The sequence below is a fragment of the Apium graveolens genome, chromosome 11 (assembly GCF_009905375.1).
Source record: "Apium graveolens cultivar Ventura chromosome 11, ASM990537v1, whole genome shotgun sequence".
NCBI lineage: Eukaryota > Viridiplantae > Streptophyta > Magnoliopsida > Apiales > Apiaceae > Apium > Apium graveolens.
The window spans coordinates 194,078,503-194,094,820 of record NC_133657.1 but is presented as its reverse complement, the minus strand read 5'-3'; the positions used below and the strand labels follow the sequence as shown (position 1 = coordinate 194,094,820).

General features: G+C 32.4%; 1 protein-coding gene across 1 annotated transcript; it reads left to right on the top strand.

The window, feature by feature from the left end:
• Positions 1–3,828: 3,828 nt before the first annotated feature.
• LOC141696390 (mitogen-activated protein kinase 15-like) lies at positions 3,829–15,864 on the top strand. The gene is made up of 6 exons (XM_074500537.1): positions 3,829–3,861; positions 5,016–5,349; positions 5,543–5,670; positions 5,793–5,852; positions 15,527–15,669; positions 15,861–15,864. Exons 1-6 carry the CDS (start codon positions 3,829–3,831, stop codon positions 15,862–15,864), a joined length of 702 nt encoding a protein of 233 aa, XP_074356638.1.
• Positions 15,865–16,318: the final 454 nt, after the last annotated feature.

The window sequence follows — 16,318 nt, the reverse complement described above, 5'->3', positions numbered from 1 at the left end:
GAAATAAAGCTTTCACTTAGAATGTTATAATACTATAGAAAGTAATTTTAATGTTACATAGAATCTAATCAAAGGAAATCTTTTGGTTAGATACCTTAAATCTTTTTTTTTATTAACAAATTTGATAAAAGTTTAGCGATATATAATTATCACATTTTATTACTGATTATATTTCATCTTTTTTGTAAAATTTACAGTTTTATTTACTTAAGTAATGTTTATATCGCTAATACAAAATTTAAAAGGTTTACAAACTTGTTTTAACAAATTTTACAGTTGATTAAAAAAAATTATGGATTTATTCGAAATAGTCATGTTATACTTAATATTATCAAACAAACGAAAATAAACTTGAAGAATGATATATCTTATCTATTTAAATATAAAATCTCTTATAGGCACAAAGATACCTCTTTAAGGCACCAATCATATACCTCTCCAAGACAAAAAAAATAAATATACCTCTTGAATACACAAAATTACTTCTTGAAGGCATCATTCATATACTGGTCATAAGCACCAAAATATATATATCTCTTGAATGCACAAAATTACTTCTTGAAGGCACAAATTACCTCTTCAAGGTACAAAATTACCGCTTCAAGGCACCAACCATATACATCTCGAAGGCACAAAATTATTTCTTAAAACGCATCAAACTATCTAACTTTATTCTTTATTTTGCAGTTTAATTATGAAACATTCCATTTATTTCCCACAAATATATCAATGGCATCATCTCAATTTTTCGATCTTAATTAAAACACTATTTTAATATGTTGGCCGAGTCCGTTAACTTCAAAAGAAATAATATGTGTAGTGGGTAAATGCAGGGATGTTACATCAAAATTTTCTGTACATTTATTAATTTTATATTGTGTTCCCGACACATTTGTACGGAAAAAAGTTACATTTTAATTTTTCTTGTTTGTTCCCAGAATTTTAAGAAAGAAAAAAAATAAAATTTTGAAAAAGAGATCCGTGTATATTTATTCTCAAAATTTATTTTTCATTTTTGAAAAGATTTAAAAACAATTACGTGTTTTTCATTTTTTTCTATTTCTTCATTAATTCTATAACATGGTGTTAAAAATAATTATTTTTCCAGTCTTTATTAAGATGTTGTCTTAAATAAGACCGAAAATTTCAGGGTGACGCAACTAATACAATCGTGTGAGTAACGGGCCTCAATTAATTTTCTGTTTTATTAAAAATTAGTGACCCATTTCTAATTATGAGTAGTTAAATAATTTTAAAATTAGTGACCCATTATCTATGAAAACAATCTATTATCGAAGCTCATGATCATAATTTCTGGTTCAAATCAAATTTATACTAATAATTTTCCCCTGCATAGTAAATACATTAAATAGGTAATTGTATATGGGAACCTATCTAAAACATAACATTTATGTTTGAGAAACTCTAGGGTGTATTCAATTCAGATTGTAGATAATTTATAATAATTTATTAATTTTGAATGATTGTTACTGATTTTAATTGTACGCGGATTTTAACGAAATTGTTGAATAAATGTTTGAATGATTGTTGTTGATTTTAACTGATTTTAATTGTACGCGGATTTTAGCGAAATTGTTGAATAAATCTCGTAGAGTCTTGCTCATTAAAGCTGTGATTTCTATAAATCCATATCAATCTCTTGGATTTTGCTAATATTTCTGAAAACTTAAAATACACTAACAAATTCTTCAAAATCTATAATTTTCTAAAAAAGAAAAATCTATGTACTTTTAAATAACTTCAGATTTTAATGGATTTTTTAAAATCAAAATTTAATACCACCAGATTTTAATGAATTTTTTAAAATTAAATTGAATACCATTTTTTCAATCCATATTGAATATCATCAAATTTTACTGAATTTTTTAGAATCCAAATTAAATAAGTAGAATTTTCAAAATACACCCCTCTTCGTTACGTTACTTGGAAAACCCCTATAAATATCTCTCTCTCGTCTATCTCGATTATCATCGCTGATTCTTTCCAAGCTTATTTTCATTTCAACCAGTACATCTCTCTATCTCTCTGTCTCGTATAAATCATACACACACATGTTGTCTCGCTTACTTTGTTTTAGGTTATGTGTGATTACTTACACGATTGTTTAGAAATTTTAATTAAATTTGTTGCAAGTGTTTCTTTACTTTGTGATGTATTGGTTGCCATAGTTAGAGTTTATGAAATTGGGATGTGATGATTGAATTGTGTTTGATAAGTTTGGTAATATATAAACGATTTTATTGAAACGATGTTTAGCTAGGTAGTCGAGATGAATGAGAAGAAGACTATCGATTTCAACATGGATGGGAAATTATTCAGAAAGGGATCACTAAGTTTAAGAAGATTCTCGAAGATCAAACCGAGCCTCAGCTTAACATTGAGGACTATATGAAGCTTTACAGGTCTGTTTTGTCGATACCTACTTGGTTGTTTTAAGTGTTTGTTAATTTGTCAATGGAAATGAACTGATGTGTTATTGTTTTCGGTGTGTACAGTACTGTCTATGGAATGTGTATGCAGAACCCTCCACATGATTATTCTGGACATCTGTATGACAAGTACCGTGAGGTGTTCGAGGAGCACATAACTTCAACTGTAAGACTAATTACTTTGATAATACTCATTTGTTGTAGGTAAAGTGCTTGTATTTTTTTAACTATAGAGTTGGAGTTTATCGGTTTTATGGGAAGCTAAGTTTGTCTATAGAAGTGCATGTTTGTAACCATAATGCAATGTATTTATTGTCGGTCAGAAGTTGTTACACAATCATTATTTTGGAGATTAAGTTATTTCTCTTTTGAAATCAGTACTGTACAAGAAACATTGAATTTGCAGTTTAATACCAAATCAATAGTCTCATGTAGCTAAGGTTTCCTTGACCTGTTTTTGTTCAGTGATCCATAATGCAATTAATTGAATACAAACTTTTATAAAATTCTTCACTTATTGAGGAATCTGAAATTGGATAGTATGTGGTAACAGAACTTCAAAGAGTTGTAATACACTAATGTTAAAATATTATCTACTTTTTGCTTAAAAGCGAGTCGCTGCATCCATATCCAATTTTGGATGCATTTTTAAGAATCCTAAATATTTTAGTAGTAAGAACCCGGCACTTGGATACACACTCCTATTGCAAACCCATACCTCACACTACTAGAAATAGTGCATACGACATCAGTCGCTTCAAAACCGATATTAAAGGTGTTGTAAGACATCAGGATCTTAACCAACCGATGTCTATAATCATTTCTAATAAAAATAAAAAAGGTCTGCTTCTTTCTTTCCCCTGTTAATACATCAAAAAAATTCCCCCGCCTTAACCAAAAATTTTATTCTCAGTTTTCTCCCCTTAACCAAAACCTTTTCCCCCTCTCCGTCTCTCTCATTCTCTCTTCTCTCTCTCTCGTCTCTTTCTTTTTTTTCTCTCTCTCTCTCTCTCATTCTCTCTTCTCTCTCTCTCGTCTCTTTGTTTTTTTTCTCTCTCTCTCTCTCTCTCTCTCTCTCTCTTCTCTCTTCACTTTTCTCTCTCATCTCTCACTGTCTCTTTTCTCTCTCACTCTCTTTAACCTAAAACCCTATTTTGTACAAACCTATTTATATGAATTAAACTGGATTAATTCATAAATAGAGCTCGATTGGTGCTGAAGAGGCTTAAAAGAAGTCTGGACTACTCGATTAGTGTGATAAAAGTATGTTTCTTTCGAATTTATTTTCAAATTTTATGTTTTGATTTTAATCGAGTTTGTTTACAGGCCGACAAAGTTACAAGGTCATTTAGTAATATGAGCTCTTTTGCTTTGTGATATGGCTCATATTAGTGGCCTCGTTGCTGCTCAGGTATTATTTGTATTTTTCTTTGTGTTTATTATATGGACTTAGATCTGGAGTTTTTGTTAAATGTCGATACCAGAATTATGATGTGATCAATAGCGAGGGTACGTTCAAAATTGTAGATTGATGCTTTGTTACATTAAAGGCACGTGGATAGTGTTCTTTGCAAAATCCTTGGTTTTGAGATTATAGATGTTAATTTGCAGATTTCAATTATAATATGTAGTAGTTCTTGAGAGGACATGCTATTAATTTTATTATATCTTGAGTGTTTTCTTAATTCTTGCAAGGTGTAGCATTCTGCAAGGACAAAGGTCTGGTGTCACCAAAATTGCAATTTGCATCCATGAGTGACATTATGTCTAGACCCATTAAGAGGCCGCATAGGCCAAGTAAGTATTCATCTTTCGAAATTCAAGTTTTCTTCAACTCATAGTTCCCAAATTTCGGTCTTGCTTATGAGCACCAGTTATCTGATCTTCGATAACTTGATTCCACAATGTGGGTGTTATTTAAATATGGGTGTTATTTGCTAACTTCGGCCACAATTTTGTTTTAACTTTGGTTCTTGCTTGAATTCTTGGTCTTTCATTCTTTGTATTTTCGTAAACTGCAGCTTTTTTTAATCATGCAGCGAGATCATCCCAACAGGATAACTCTCTCTCTCTCTCACTCTCTATCTCTCTCTCTGTATGTCCCTCTCTGTCTCTCTCTCCCAGAATCAGAAATTTTCATCTTCTGTTTGTGACATATGAAAGTTGCATTTATATTTATGATGCTGTTACTAAAATAATGCTTTATAAGCTTACTTTATAGTAAATGGAATTTCTTCGACACTAGCTTACTCATCAAGTTCTGCACTTGTTTAATAGCAGCTGTAAAATATTTTACATAATTCAATAGCAATTAATTTGTATGACGTCCTGTGTATTATGCATATAATTGGAGATATATGTGTAAAATTACTACCTTCTCGAGGCTTACATATGTGTGGTTATGGCTTTTCACTTTATAACCTTCAATTGGTAAATATTCTAATAGTAATTATATGAGAGTTCTTATCTAATGTATAATTTTGATGTTGCAGCAGGTGAAAACGTGACAATTTCATTGGGTGTGGTGATGCCAATCAATACAAAAATCTAGAGTATATTTGGCAGGGAAGCTATGGAATTGTTAATTCTGTTACTGATGCATATATTAATGAAAAGGTTGCGATAAAGAAAATATCAGATGTTTTTAGGGATGTTCCTCGAGCTGTTAAGGTTTTAAGGGAGATTAAGTTGTTAAGGCTATTACATCATCCAAATATTGTTGAAATTAAGAGCATCTTAATCCCACCCTCAAGTGACACCTTCAATGACATATCTGTGGTTTTGGAGTATATGGACTCAGATCTTCGTAAATTTATTGCATCCATTGATAATTTGACAGCAAAGGACTATATATCTTTTATGTTTCAGATCCTACATGCAGTGAAGTTTATGCATGCAGGTAAACGATGATAAGGTAATTGATGTATGTTTCAATTTTCTTGTGCAAGAGTTTTGTATTTCAACTTGTCTAGAGCTTATATTGTTAATTTGATCTTGTGTTGGATAAACCCTGAAAAAGTCCTTGGAGGGAAGCCAAGGGGGATATTTGCCTACTTTGTATGTTAAATCTCATTATTTTTGTTTGGTTTCAGCTAATGTGTACCATCTAGACCTTAAACCGAGAAATAAATTAGCAAACCGTAATGGCTTGATCAAAGTATATGATTTTGGACTGTCTAGAGTTGCCTTTAGTGAGCCATCAAAAGGATGGCACCACACGGTCAGTCTTTCAGATCGTGCACATGTTAATTATAATTTTTGACATATTATTTGCCTTCAGTATATCAGAAATAATCTAGAACTCTAATAAAGTCATATCTTCTTACATGGCATACATTGCAGGGTTATATTGGTACAAGATTGTATAGGGCTCCTGAGATTTGTGGATCAGAGTTATCTAAGGTATATTCGACTTGCTATGTTCTACCTTTTCAAGCCCAATACAGTTTATGCGGCTCTCTGCAGTTTATGCAACTATGTTTTGCTTGATGTATTTGCATCATTATATATATTGTATTGGTACTAAGTTGTTCTAGCTCAGGTTTTTAGCTGAATACAATTGTACTGTACAAAGCTTTATAGAGATCTAGAGGATGATGATTTATTTATTTGATTAGAAGTATGTAATGGAAGTAAAGAATCATGCACATTTGGTTATATTACCCTAACATATTATGATCATGAATGAGAGTCTTTACTCTGTTCTCAGATTTTTTTCGAACCTAAAGAACTGTAGTTATTAACTAACTATTCGTTGATAAATTATATATTTCTGTATGTATATTTCTAGCAGTTCGATAACAGGATTTAACATAATCAACCAGTCAATTTTATCTTCTTCTCCGAAATAGAAAGAACATGAAAGGTGGTAATAGTCATTGTAAATAGAATTTGAAGTGTTCAATTACTTGTTGTTGTTATGTTGTTCCCATAATATTGTCTTATTTTCTTAATACAATCCATTCTTAGTATCCATATGCTATTGATATCTGGAGCATTGGTTGCATTTTTGCTGAGATTGTGACGGGAAAACCACTGTTTTCATGAAAAACTCTTGCATCACATCTAGATTCGATGACTAACCTTGTTGGAACACCGTCAGCCGACACCATACCTGTAAATTTTTTTTTTGTTTTATTTACGTTTATCCGCTGTGTTTTATACAAAGCGTGATAGCTTGGATCTCCGTTGAGTTCGTGAAAGTCAGGCTCTTGAAAGGTATGATTCGTTATCTCCATAATCTGCCCACAATTATACATAGATCCTGTTTTTGGGTTTCAAATTTTTTTTTTGTTTTATTTACGTTTATCCGCTGCTTTTTATGCCTCAGAACCCATCAATGGTATCAGAGCTACGTGTATAGGGGCTGATTTGGTTACGTGTTTACTGTATTTTTACAGGTATGTATGTGTGATGAGTCTGCCACGATAACTGTTATGTTATATGAGTCTTCCATGATAACAGTTATGTTATATGAGTCTGCCATGATAACAGTTATGTTATATGAATGATATGATGAATATGTTAATGATCTATATAATGATACTAGTATGGTTAAGATCTTCCATAACTCATATATATGCGATCTCTTAAAATATGTATACTGATACATGTTTTTAGTAACTAGGATATGGGTCATGTGTATACTGATACATGCTTCTGGAATAGTATTGTGATACATATTTTGCTAGTATTCTGATACATGCTTCTGGAATAGTATTTGATCCGCTTGTTTAGGGTTTCGTTTTAATTTGTACTTATGACATATGCTTTACTTATTTATTATTCTTGATTGGATCATGAAAAGTAATAAATAGTATATCATATTTATATGATCTATCATGTTCTTTAATGGTTACTTGAGCATGGTGCATAGTTATGGCCATAAGACCTTAGTTGTAATGGTTTATTCTTTTGGTTTGTAATAAATACGACTTGCATGTTGTTTTCTATTTGTAGCTGTTTTATCTCGAATGTAACTCGAGTTCTTTTCTAAGTTCATTAGTATAATTCTTAATGTAACATCCAAGAAGGACAAGGGAACAAGGAGGCATCCTATGGAGGCCAAGGAGACAATGGAAGCAATAGAGAAGACAAATGTAATAGTTATTTTTACACCATAGATTGACCTTGATCTTTTCATTAGCCTGAAAAGATCACATAGGATTGGGCCATAACTATTGCACGTTTACTTTACGCACTTTTCATATGATGTATAAATAGTATGTGTAGAGTAGAAAATGAATGTTTTAATTGGATTAATGATGCATGTATGTATTAGATACATCACCCATGCCATGCCTTTAAACAAGATAAAATATGTAACGACTCAAGATTTAAAATTAACAAACGATCATGAGATTCTCGTGTTTATGAAACACGGAATAAAATACGAATTTTCTTTATTTCTGACATGGGGCAATTTTGTCAATAACGGGTTCATAGAACGTGTAAGGTTGTGGGTTTTAAGCGAGACCGATGTGACTCCTCCACTACCTAGAAATCAAATCATTGATGAGTATTGATCTGAAGTATTTTATTCAAGGAAAAATTGGGATCTCTTTATGATGGGATCATGATCATTCTAAATTAAAAATCCCTAAGTAAAAATATAAGTTTTAATCAGATGCTTTCTAATGAATGAACACTCATTGAATCCTAGATCGATAAGGGGAAGGGCTGTCAGTGGCAGGGGACTCCTATCTATCGTGGTGAAATGCGACGAATATAAATGGTTATATTCGGACATTGTATCATTGGGTCTAACTTAACTGAATTATCATAATAAGGTGAATATAAATGGTTATATTCAAATATTATGACCTTAGAAGCATAGAGTTTGGTTAAAAAAATCTATTAGATAGATAAGATCAATTGTTGTTCACCAAACTATCCAAGAATTATATATGATAAAATTGACAACTATTGTCTACCTAAATAACCATATTTTAAGGATACCAGTGGTTGACTTAGGACATGACGAAATATGGATCTTGGCTCACTAGAAAGATTTATGGGATATACTTTCCGAATTAATAGTTAGGGCTATTAATTTGATAAAAAATAGTGGGAGATATATTATAAATATATCATAATCATATGAACATAAAATTTTAACTCAGACAATCTAATGTATATTTTGCGCTTTTATTATTGTAGATACTGAGTATTGGCAAACAACATAAACACACTATCCGTACGTTCAGTCCTGGAGAAGGACAAGCTGACAGGAGGAAAAAACTTCCTAGACTGGTAGAGGAATTTGAGGATTGTCCTCAGGTAGGAGCGCAAGCTTCATATCAATGATATTCCTCTCCAGGCCCCCTTACTGAGGGTGCTACTACTGATGAACGAGCAGCACGCACAAGGGATGAGAATGATGCAAATGATGTTGCATGTCTTATGTTGGCAACTATGAGTGCTGAGCTTCAAAGACAACATGTGTATATGGATGCATATACTATCAATGAGCACTTGCAAAGCATGTTTGTAAGCCAAACTCGTCAAAAAAGGTTCAACACGAGTAAGTCACTTTTTAATTGCAAACAAGGGGCAAGTGAACCAGTTGGCCCACATGTTCTGAAGATGATTGGTTACATTAAGTACCTTAAAACTTTGTTTTTCCCAATTGGTCCGGAAACTGGTATTGACCTAATCATGAATTCTTTGAATAATAAATTCACTCAGTTTGTTATGAACTACAATATGAATGAATTTGACAAAACACCTACTGAATTGTTGCATATGTTAAGAACATATGAGACCAACATGAAGACAGCTGAACCTGCTCCCATACTGATGGTGGGAAATAAAGGTAAGGCCAAGGGGAAGGGCAAGTGGAAGGGTAAGAAGAAGATTGGATCTGATTCTACACCCAAGCCAAAGTCAGGTCCCAAACAGGCTTTAAATCCTAAAGGTTGTGTGGCCAAGGGTTAATGCCACTACTGTAAGAAAGATGGTCACTGGAAGAGAAACTGTCCTATTTACTTGGAGGATTTGAAGAAAAAGAAAATATTTCAGATTTATGGATCAGGTATTTATGTTATATAAGTCAATTTGTCTATTTCTACATCTTGGGTATTGGATACCGGATGTGCTTCTCACATTTGTATAAATCTGCAAGGCCTGCAGAGAAGTAGAATTTTGGCTAAGGGAGAAGTGGACCTAAGAGTAGGCAATGAAGCAAAAGTTGCTACTTTAGCTATAGGGACTTATTATTTATCTATGCCCTCTGGGCTTGATTTAGAACAAGAAGACTATTTTTACGTGCCTGCAATTCACAGAAATATTATTTATGTTTCTTGTTTGGACAAGAAAGGTTTTTCGTTTACAATAAAGAACAATAGTTGCTCTTTTGCTTTGAATGATTTAACCTATGGTGTTGCGCGTTTATTTCATGGTTTATATGTTCTTGATTTAGATAATCCTGTTTGTAATATAAAAAACAAATGACATAGAATGAATGACTCAAATCAAACATACCTCTGACATTGTCGTCTAGGCCATATAAATGAGAAACGCATATCCAAATTACATAAGGATGGATACTTGGATAAGTTTGATTTTGAATCATACCAAGAATTCGAATCTTGTTTGTTTGGTAAGATGACTAAAGCCCCTTTCACTGGTAAGGGTCAAAGGGCCACTAAACGTCTGGAGCTAATACATAGTGATGTATGTGGCCCAATATGTGTGATGGCTAGAGGAGGCTACTACTACTTCATAACATTACTGATGATTTCAGTAGATATGGATATGTATATCTTATAAAAAAAAATCCGATTTTTTTGAAAAATTTAAAGAATACAAGGTTGAAGTAGAGAAGCAAATTGGCGGAGGTGCAAGTATTAAGATTTTAAGATCCGATCGTGGGGGTGAATACTTAAGCACCGAATTTAGAGAGTATTTGAAAGAGTGTGGTATTGTATCACAACTCACTCCGCCAGGAACACCTCAATGGTTTGGAGTTTCAGAGAGGAGAAATCGCACCTTGTTCGACATGGTGCGATCGATGATGAGTCATGCAGATCTTCCAATAAGTTTCTGGGGTTACGCTCTAAAAACAACGGCTTTCACACTTAACCGTGTTCCTACTAAGAAGGTTCAAAAGACTACATATGAGATATGGAAGGAGAAACGGTCAGGCATGAACTTTATGAAAGTTTGGGGATGTAAGGCATTTGTGAAACGTCAAGAATCTGACAAGCTTGGACCTAAATCCAAAGAGTGCATTTTTATGGGATGCCCTAATGAAACAAAGGCGTATTATTTTTATAGTCCTTCTGAGCAGAAAGTGTTTATTGCTCGAGATGCCGTCTTCATGGAAAGAGATTTTGTTTCCAAAAGAAACAGTGGGAGAACTATAGATCTCGATGAAGATCGAGAACCACAAAATAGCATTGAACCTGAAGTGGAAAAAGAGCAGAATAATGATAATGCTCAACAAACACAGTTTGTTCATAGATCTGGTAGAATTCGCCATGTGCTAGAGATATATGGATTTCTCTTGACTCAGTGTGGTGATTTGATGCTTATAAATGAAGATGAGCCTCTCACATACCAAGATGCTATGAATAGTCCAGACTCTAAGAGATGGCTTGAAGCCATGAAATCTGAGATATATTCCGTGTACGAAAACCAAGTATGGACTTTGGTTGACCCACCTGAAGGTGTAAAACCCATTGAATGCAAATAGGTTTTTAAGAAGAAAAAAGGCATGGATAGAAATGTTCAGACCTATAAAGCTAGGGTGGTTGAAAAAGGTTTCAAACAAATTCATGGTATTGACTATGATGAAGCTTTCTCACCAGTGGCTATGGTCAAGTCTATTAGGATTTTACTTGCCATTGTAGAATTCCATGATTATGAAATCTGGCAAATGGATGTTAAAACAGCCTTCCTTAATGGAAGGCTTGAAGAGGATGTGTACATGACACAACCTGAGGGTTTTGTCGATCCAAGGAATGCTGAAAAGGTATGTAAATTGTGTCGATCCATTTATGGATTGAAGCAATCCTCTAGGAGATGGAATATCCGTTTTGATGAAATAGTCACAGAGTATGGCTTTGTTCAAAATGAAGATGAACCGTGTGTTTACAAAAAGGTTAGTGGGAGCTATGTGGCATTAATAGTACTATATGTTGATGATATACTCCTAATGAGGAATGACATACCTTCTCTAAAGGCTGTTAAGACTTGGTTAGGGAGCAATTTGTCCATGAAAGACTTAGGAGAGGCATCCTAAATTCTAGGAATGAGGATCTATAGAGAAAGATCTAGAAGGATGATCGGTCTAAGTCAGAGCACATACATTGATAAGGTTTTGCATCATTTTGGAATGCAGAATGCAAAAAGGGGATATGTCCCCGTGTCTCAAGGGATAACGATCTCTAAGGTCTAGTGTCCGAAATTATTGGATGAGAAGGACCACATGAATAAATTCCATATGCTTCAGAAATTGGATCTATCATGTATGCAATGGTATGTACTCGCCCAGATGTCTCGTATGCTTTGAGCATGACGAGTAGATACCAGTCTAATCCGGGTGAAGGTCACCGGACGGTAGTCAAGAATATTCTTAAGTACCTGAAAAGAACTAAAGATTCATTCTTGGTGTATGGAGGAGAAGAGAAACTCATTGTAAAAGGTTACACCGATGCAAGTCTCCAAACAGACATAAATGATATTGTATCACAGTCTGGTTTTGTATTTTGTCTAAACGGAGGTGCTGTAAGCTGGAAGAGTTCAAATCAAAAAACGGTAGCTGTATCTACAATGGAGGCTTAGTACATTGCAGCTTGTGAAACAGCTAAGGAGGCCGTTTAGATTCGAAAGTTCATTTCTGATTTGGGAGTGGTTCCATCGATCGCAGATCCCATTGATCTATACTGCGATAATAATGGAGCCATTGCACAGGCTAAAGAACCTAGATCACACTCCCGGACCAAAAATATACTCAGGAGATTTCACCTTATTCGAGAGATTATGAAAGGGGTGATATACACATATGTAAAGTGCACAGAAATGATAACATTGCAGACCCACTGAGCAAAGGCTTGTCACAGCAGAAGCATGATGGTCATACTAGTTCCAAGGGTATTAGATATATGGGTGATTGGCTCTAGTATAAGTGGGAGATTGTTAGTGTAGGTGCCCTAGAGGCAATACGTTTTTTTTAAAATCTTTATGTTAGTTGATCATTCAATAAATGTATTTATTATGACCTTAATTATTGTGATATTTTGTTAGCATAATAAATGTCCTTAGAATCATGATACACATTGTATAGTTTAAGTACATGACTTGAACTTGAGATTATATAATATATCATATTCTTAAAGGTCCCTAGTCGAGTATTATTATATAGGACAATAATAATACATAGATAAACTAGTATGTTGTTTGACAAGATAACCACATCTCATTGGTTATAAGTATGGGGATACTAAAGTCAATACATAGGTACATGTGAGAGTACATGGTATTGGACAGACCCACGATGAGATTCTTTATGTTTAATAAAGTCATTAGAAAGACTCACAGATCCTTTGACTTGAAATCATTATATTTCTATACGAGGATTAATATACTTTGACTACATTAAAAGTTACTTTTGATCGGGTGATGAGAAAAGTGGACATCGGATATATCATGAGTCGTATGAGAAATATGAATGATAGATAAAGGATTTAACCCTCCTATAATTAGGAGAGATATTATTGGCCTCTTGATTGAGTGAGACTATAAAAAGCATGGCCATGCTCAAATAATGATTTGTCTTGATAGTCTACTCATGGATCAAGTAAACTCGGATTAAATTTTGAAGAGGATGACTAAATACATGCCTCGAGTTTAATCTATAATATGTATGGTTAAAGGGATTATATTACATGGAAAAATATTAATCACGAAAGGTTTTATCTAATCACGATTTAATAATTGTTTAATTGGGTAACAATGATATATTATTAGACACCGCTCATTGTTTATAATTTTATTAGAGAATAAAATTATTGCCAATTAAATAATAGCGTATATGGTCGCACAAATAGAGCACTTAATGAAATAGTTAATTTAAATTATGGATTTAAATTAATTTATGATTATTTGAATTTTATTATAATTAAGTAAGACTTAATTGAGATAATATAAATTCGAATTAAAGGGAATGTTTTTGCCCATAATAATTAAGTATGACTTAGTTATTAATTAAATAATAGAAATTCATTTTTATTATTTAATCCTATACCTACTAGGGTTGGGCTTAGCTGTTATGGGCCTTTTAATCAGCCATTATAAATAGATAATGATAGGTTAAAGAGGCTTTTACATTTTTGGACAAAACCCTAGCAGCAAAGAGAGGTAGCGGCAATTCGGATTGTCAAGAAGGAGGCTAGTACATCCATTCCGTAGTCAAGTTCGTGAAACGTTCTTGGAAGTGCTCGTGTGGATACCATAGAGGTATTTCTCCAAGAGGTAGACACAAAGCGTGATAGCTAGGGTCTCCGTTGAGTTCGTGAAAGTCAGGCTCTTGAAAGGTATGATTCGTTATCTCCATAATCTGCCGACAATTATACATGAATCCTATTTTTGGGTTTCAATTTTTTTTTATTTTATTTACATTTATCCGCTGCATTTTATGCCTCAGAACCCATCATTCCCGACATATTTGTACGGAAAAAATAGTTGCATTTTAATTTCTCTTGTTTGTTCCCAAAATTTTAAGAAAGAAAGAAAAAATTTAAAATTTTGAAAAAAAGATCTTTGTATATTTATTATCAAAATTTACTTTTCATTTTTGAAAAGATTTAAAAAAATTACTTGTTCTCCATTTTTTATATTTCTTCATTAATTCTAGAATATGGTGTTAAAAATAATTATTTTTTCGGTCTTTGTTAAGATGTTGTATTAAATAAGACCGAAAATTCCAGAGTGATGTAATTAATACATTCGTGTAAATAACGGGCCTCAATTAATTTTTTGTTTTATTAAAAATTAGTGACCCATTTATAATTATGAGTAGTTAAATTATTTTAAATACTGCATCCTTTATGTATCAATATCTATGAAAACAATCCATTATCGAAGCTTATGATCATAATTTCTGGTTCAAATCAAATTATAGAAATAATTTGCCCCTGCACAGTAAATACATTAAATAGGTAACTGCATTCGGGTACCTATCTAAAACGTAACATATATTACGTTTTGAGAAATTCTGCAGAGGGTGTATTCAATTCAGATTGTAGAAGAATTATAACAATTCATTGATTTTGAATGATTGTTACTGATTTTAACTGTATGCGGATTTTAGCGGAATTGTTAAATAAAACTTTGAATAATTGTTGATGATTTTAACTCATTTCATTTGTACGCGGATTTTAACGGAATTGTTGGATAAATCCTGTAGAGTCTTTGATGATTTAAGTAGTGATTTCTATAAATCCATCTAAATCTCTTGCATTTTGCTAAGATTTCTGAAAAATTAAAATATGCTAGAAAATCCATCAAAATCTATTATTTTATAAGATAAAATAAAAATCATAGACTTTTGAATACCACCATATTTTAATGGATTTTTTAAATCCAAATTAAATATCATCAAATTTTAATGAATTTTTTAAAATCTAAATTGAATACTACTTTTTTCAATCACTATTGAATACCATCAAATTTGACGGGAATTTTTAGAATCCAAATTAAATACATATAATTTTTAAAATATACCATCTTCGTATATATCTCACCTTACGTTAACACCTATAAATATCATCTCTCTCGTCTCTCACAATTATCATTGTTGATCCTTTCCAAGCTTATTTTCATTTCAACCTGTACATCTCTCTCTCGTATAAATCATACACACATGTGTTGTCTCGATTACTTTATTTTAGGTTATGTGTGATTATTTACACGACTGTTAAGAAATTTTAATTAAATTTGTTGCAAGTGTTTCTTTACTTTGTGATGTATTGGTTGTGATAGTTAGAGTTTATGAAATTGGGATGTGATGATTTAATTGCGTTCGATAAGTTTAGTAATATATAAACGAGTTTATTGAAACAATGTTTACCTAGGTAGTTGAGATGAATGAGAAGAAGACTATCGATTTTGACAGTGGATGGGAAATTATTCAGAAAGGGATCACTAAGTTGAAGAAGATTCTCGAAGATCAAACCGAGCCTCAGTTTAACTCTAAGGACCATATGGAGCTTTACAGGTCTGTTTTCTCGATACCTACTTGGTTATTTTAAGTGTTTGTTAATTTGTCAATGGAAATGAACTGATGTGTTATTGTTTTCGGAGTGAACAATACAGTCTATGGAATGTTTACACAGAACCCTCCACATGATTATTGTAGATAACTTCAACTATACGACTAATTACTTTGATAATGCTCATTTGTTGTAGGTAAAGTGCGTGTGGGAAGCTTAAGTTTGTTTATAGAAGTGCATGTTTGTAACTAGACCGGTAAAATGGGTCTGTATCCGAAAACTGAACCGAAATTTATGAAACCGAGATCCGATCCAAGATTCGAATCATACAATCTGATAATTATTCAAAAATCGATTTAAATCGATCCAAAAAATACCTGAACCGAAAATTTAACTGAAAATGATCATAAATATACAAGATCAGATTATAACTTGGAACTGATTAAAATCAAATAATATATTACCCGAACCGAATAATACTCGAAATAAGCAAAATTTATAGTTTAAATAATTTTATGTTTATGATAACATACTTGTTTAATCATATTCTTTTATAAAAGTACATGATATTACATTAAAAATACTAAATTCAATAAAAATATATTTTTTAAATATCAAAAATTGAAAAAACAAATAATTTATGATCCAAAAATA

Excerpts from the sequence above, each read along its gene's own strand:
- LOC141696390 (XM_074500537.1), top strand. The coding sequence starts at position 3,829 with ATGGCTCATATTAGTGGCCTCGTTGCTGCTCAG. Across the intron at positions 3,862-5,015 it reads GTGGCCTCGTTGCTGCTCAG|GGAAGCTATGGAATTGTTAA; the intron begins GTATTATTTGTA and ends TATATTTGGCAG. Across the intron at positions 5,853-15,526 it reads GTGGATCAGAGTTATCTAAG|GTAGTTGAGATGAATGAGAA; the intron begins GTATATTCGACT and ends ATGTTTACCTAG.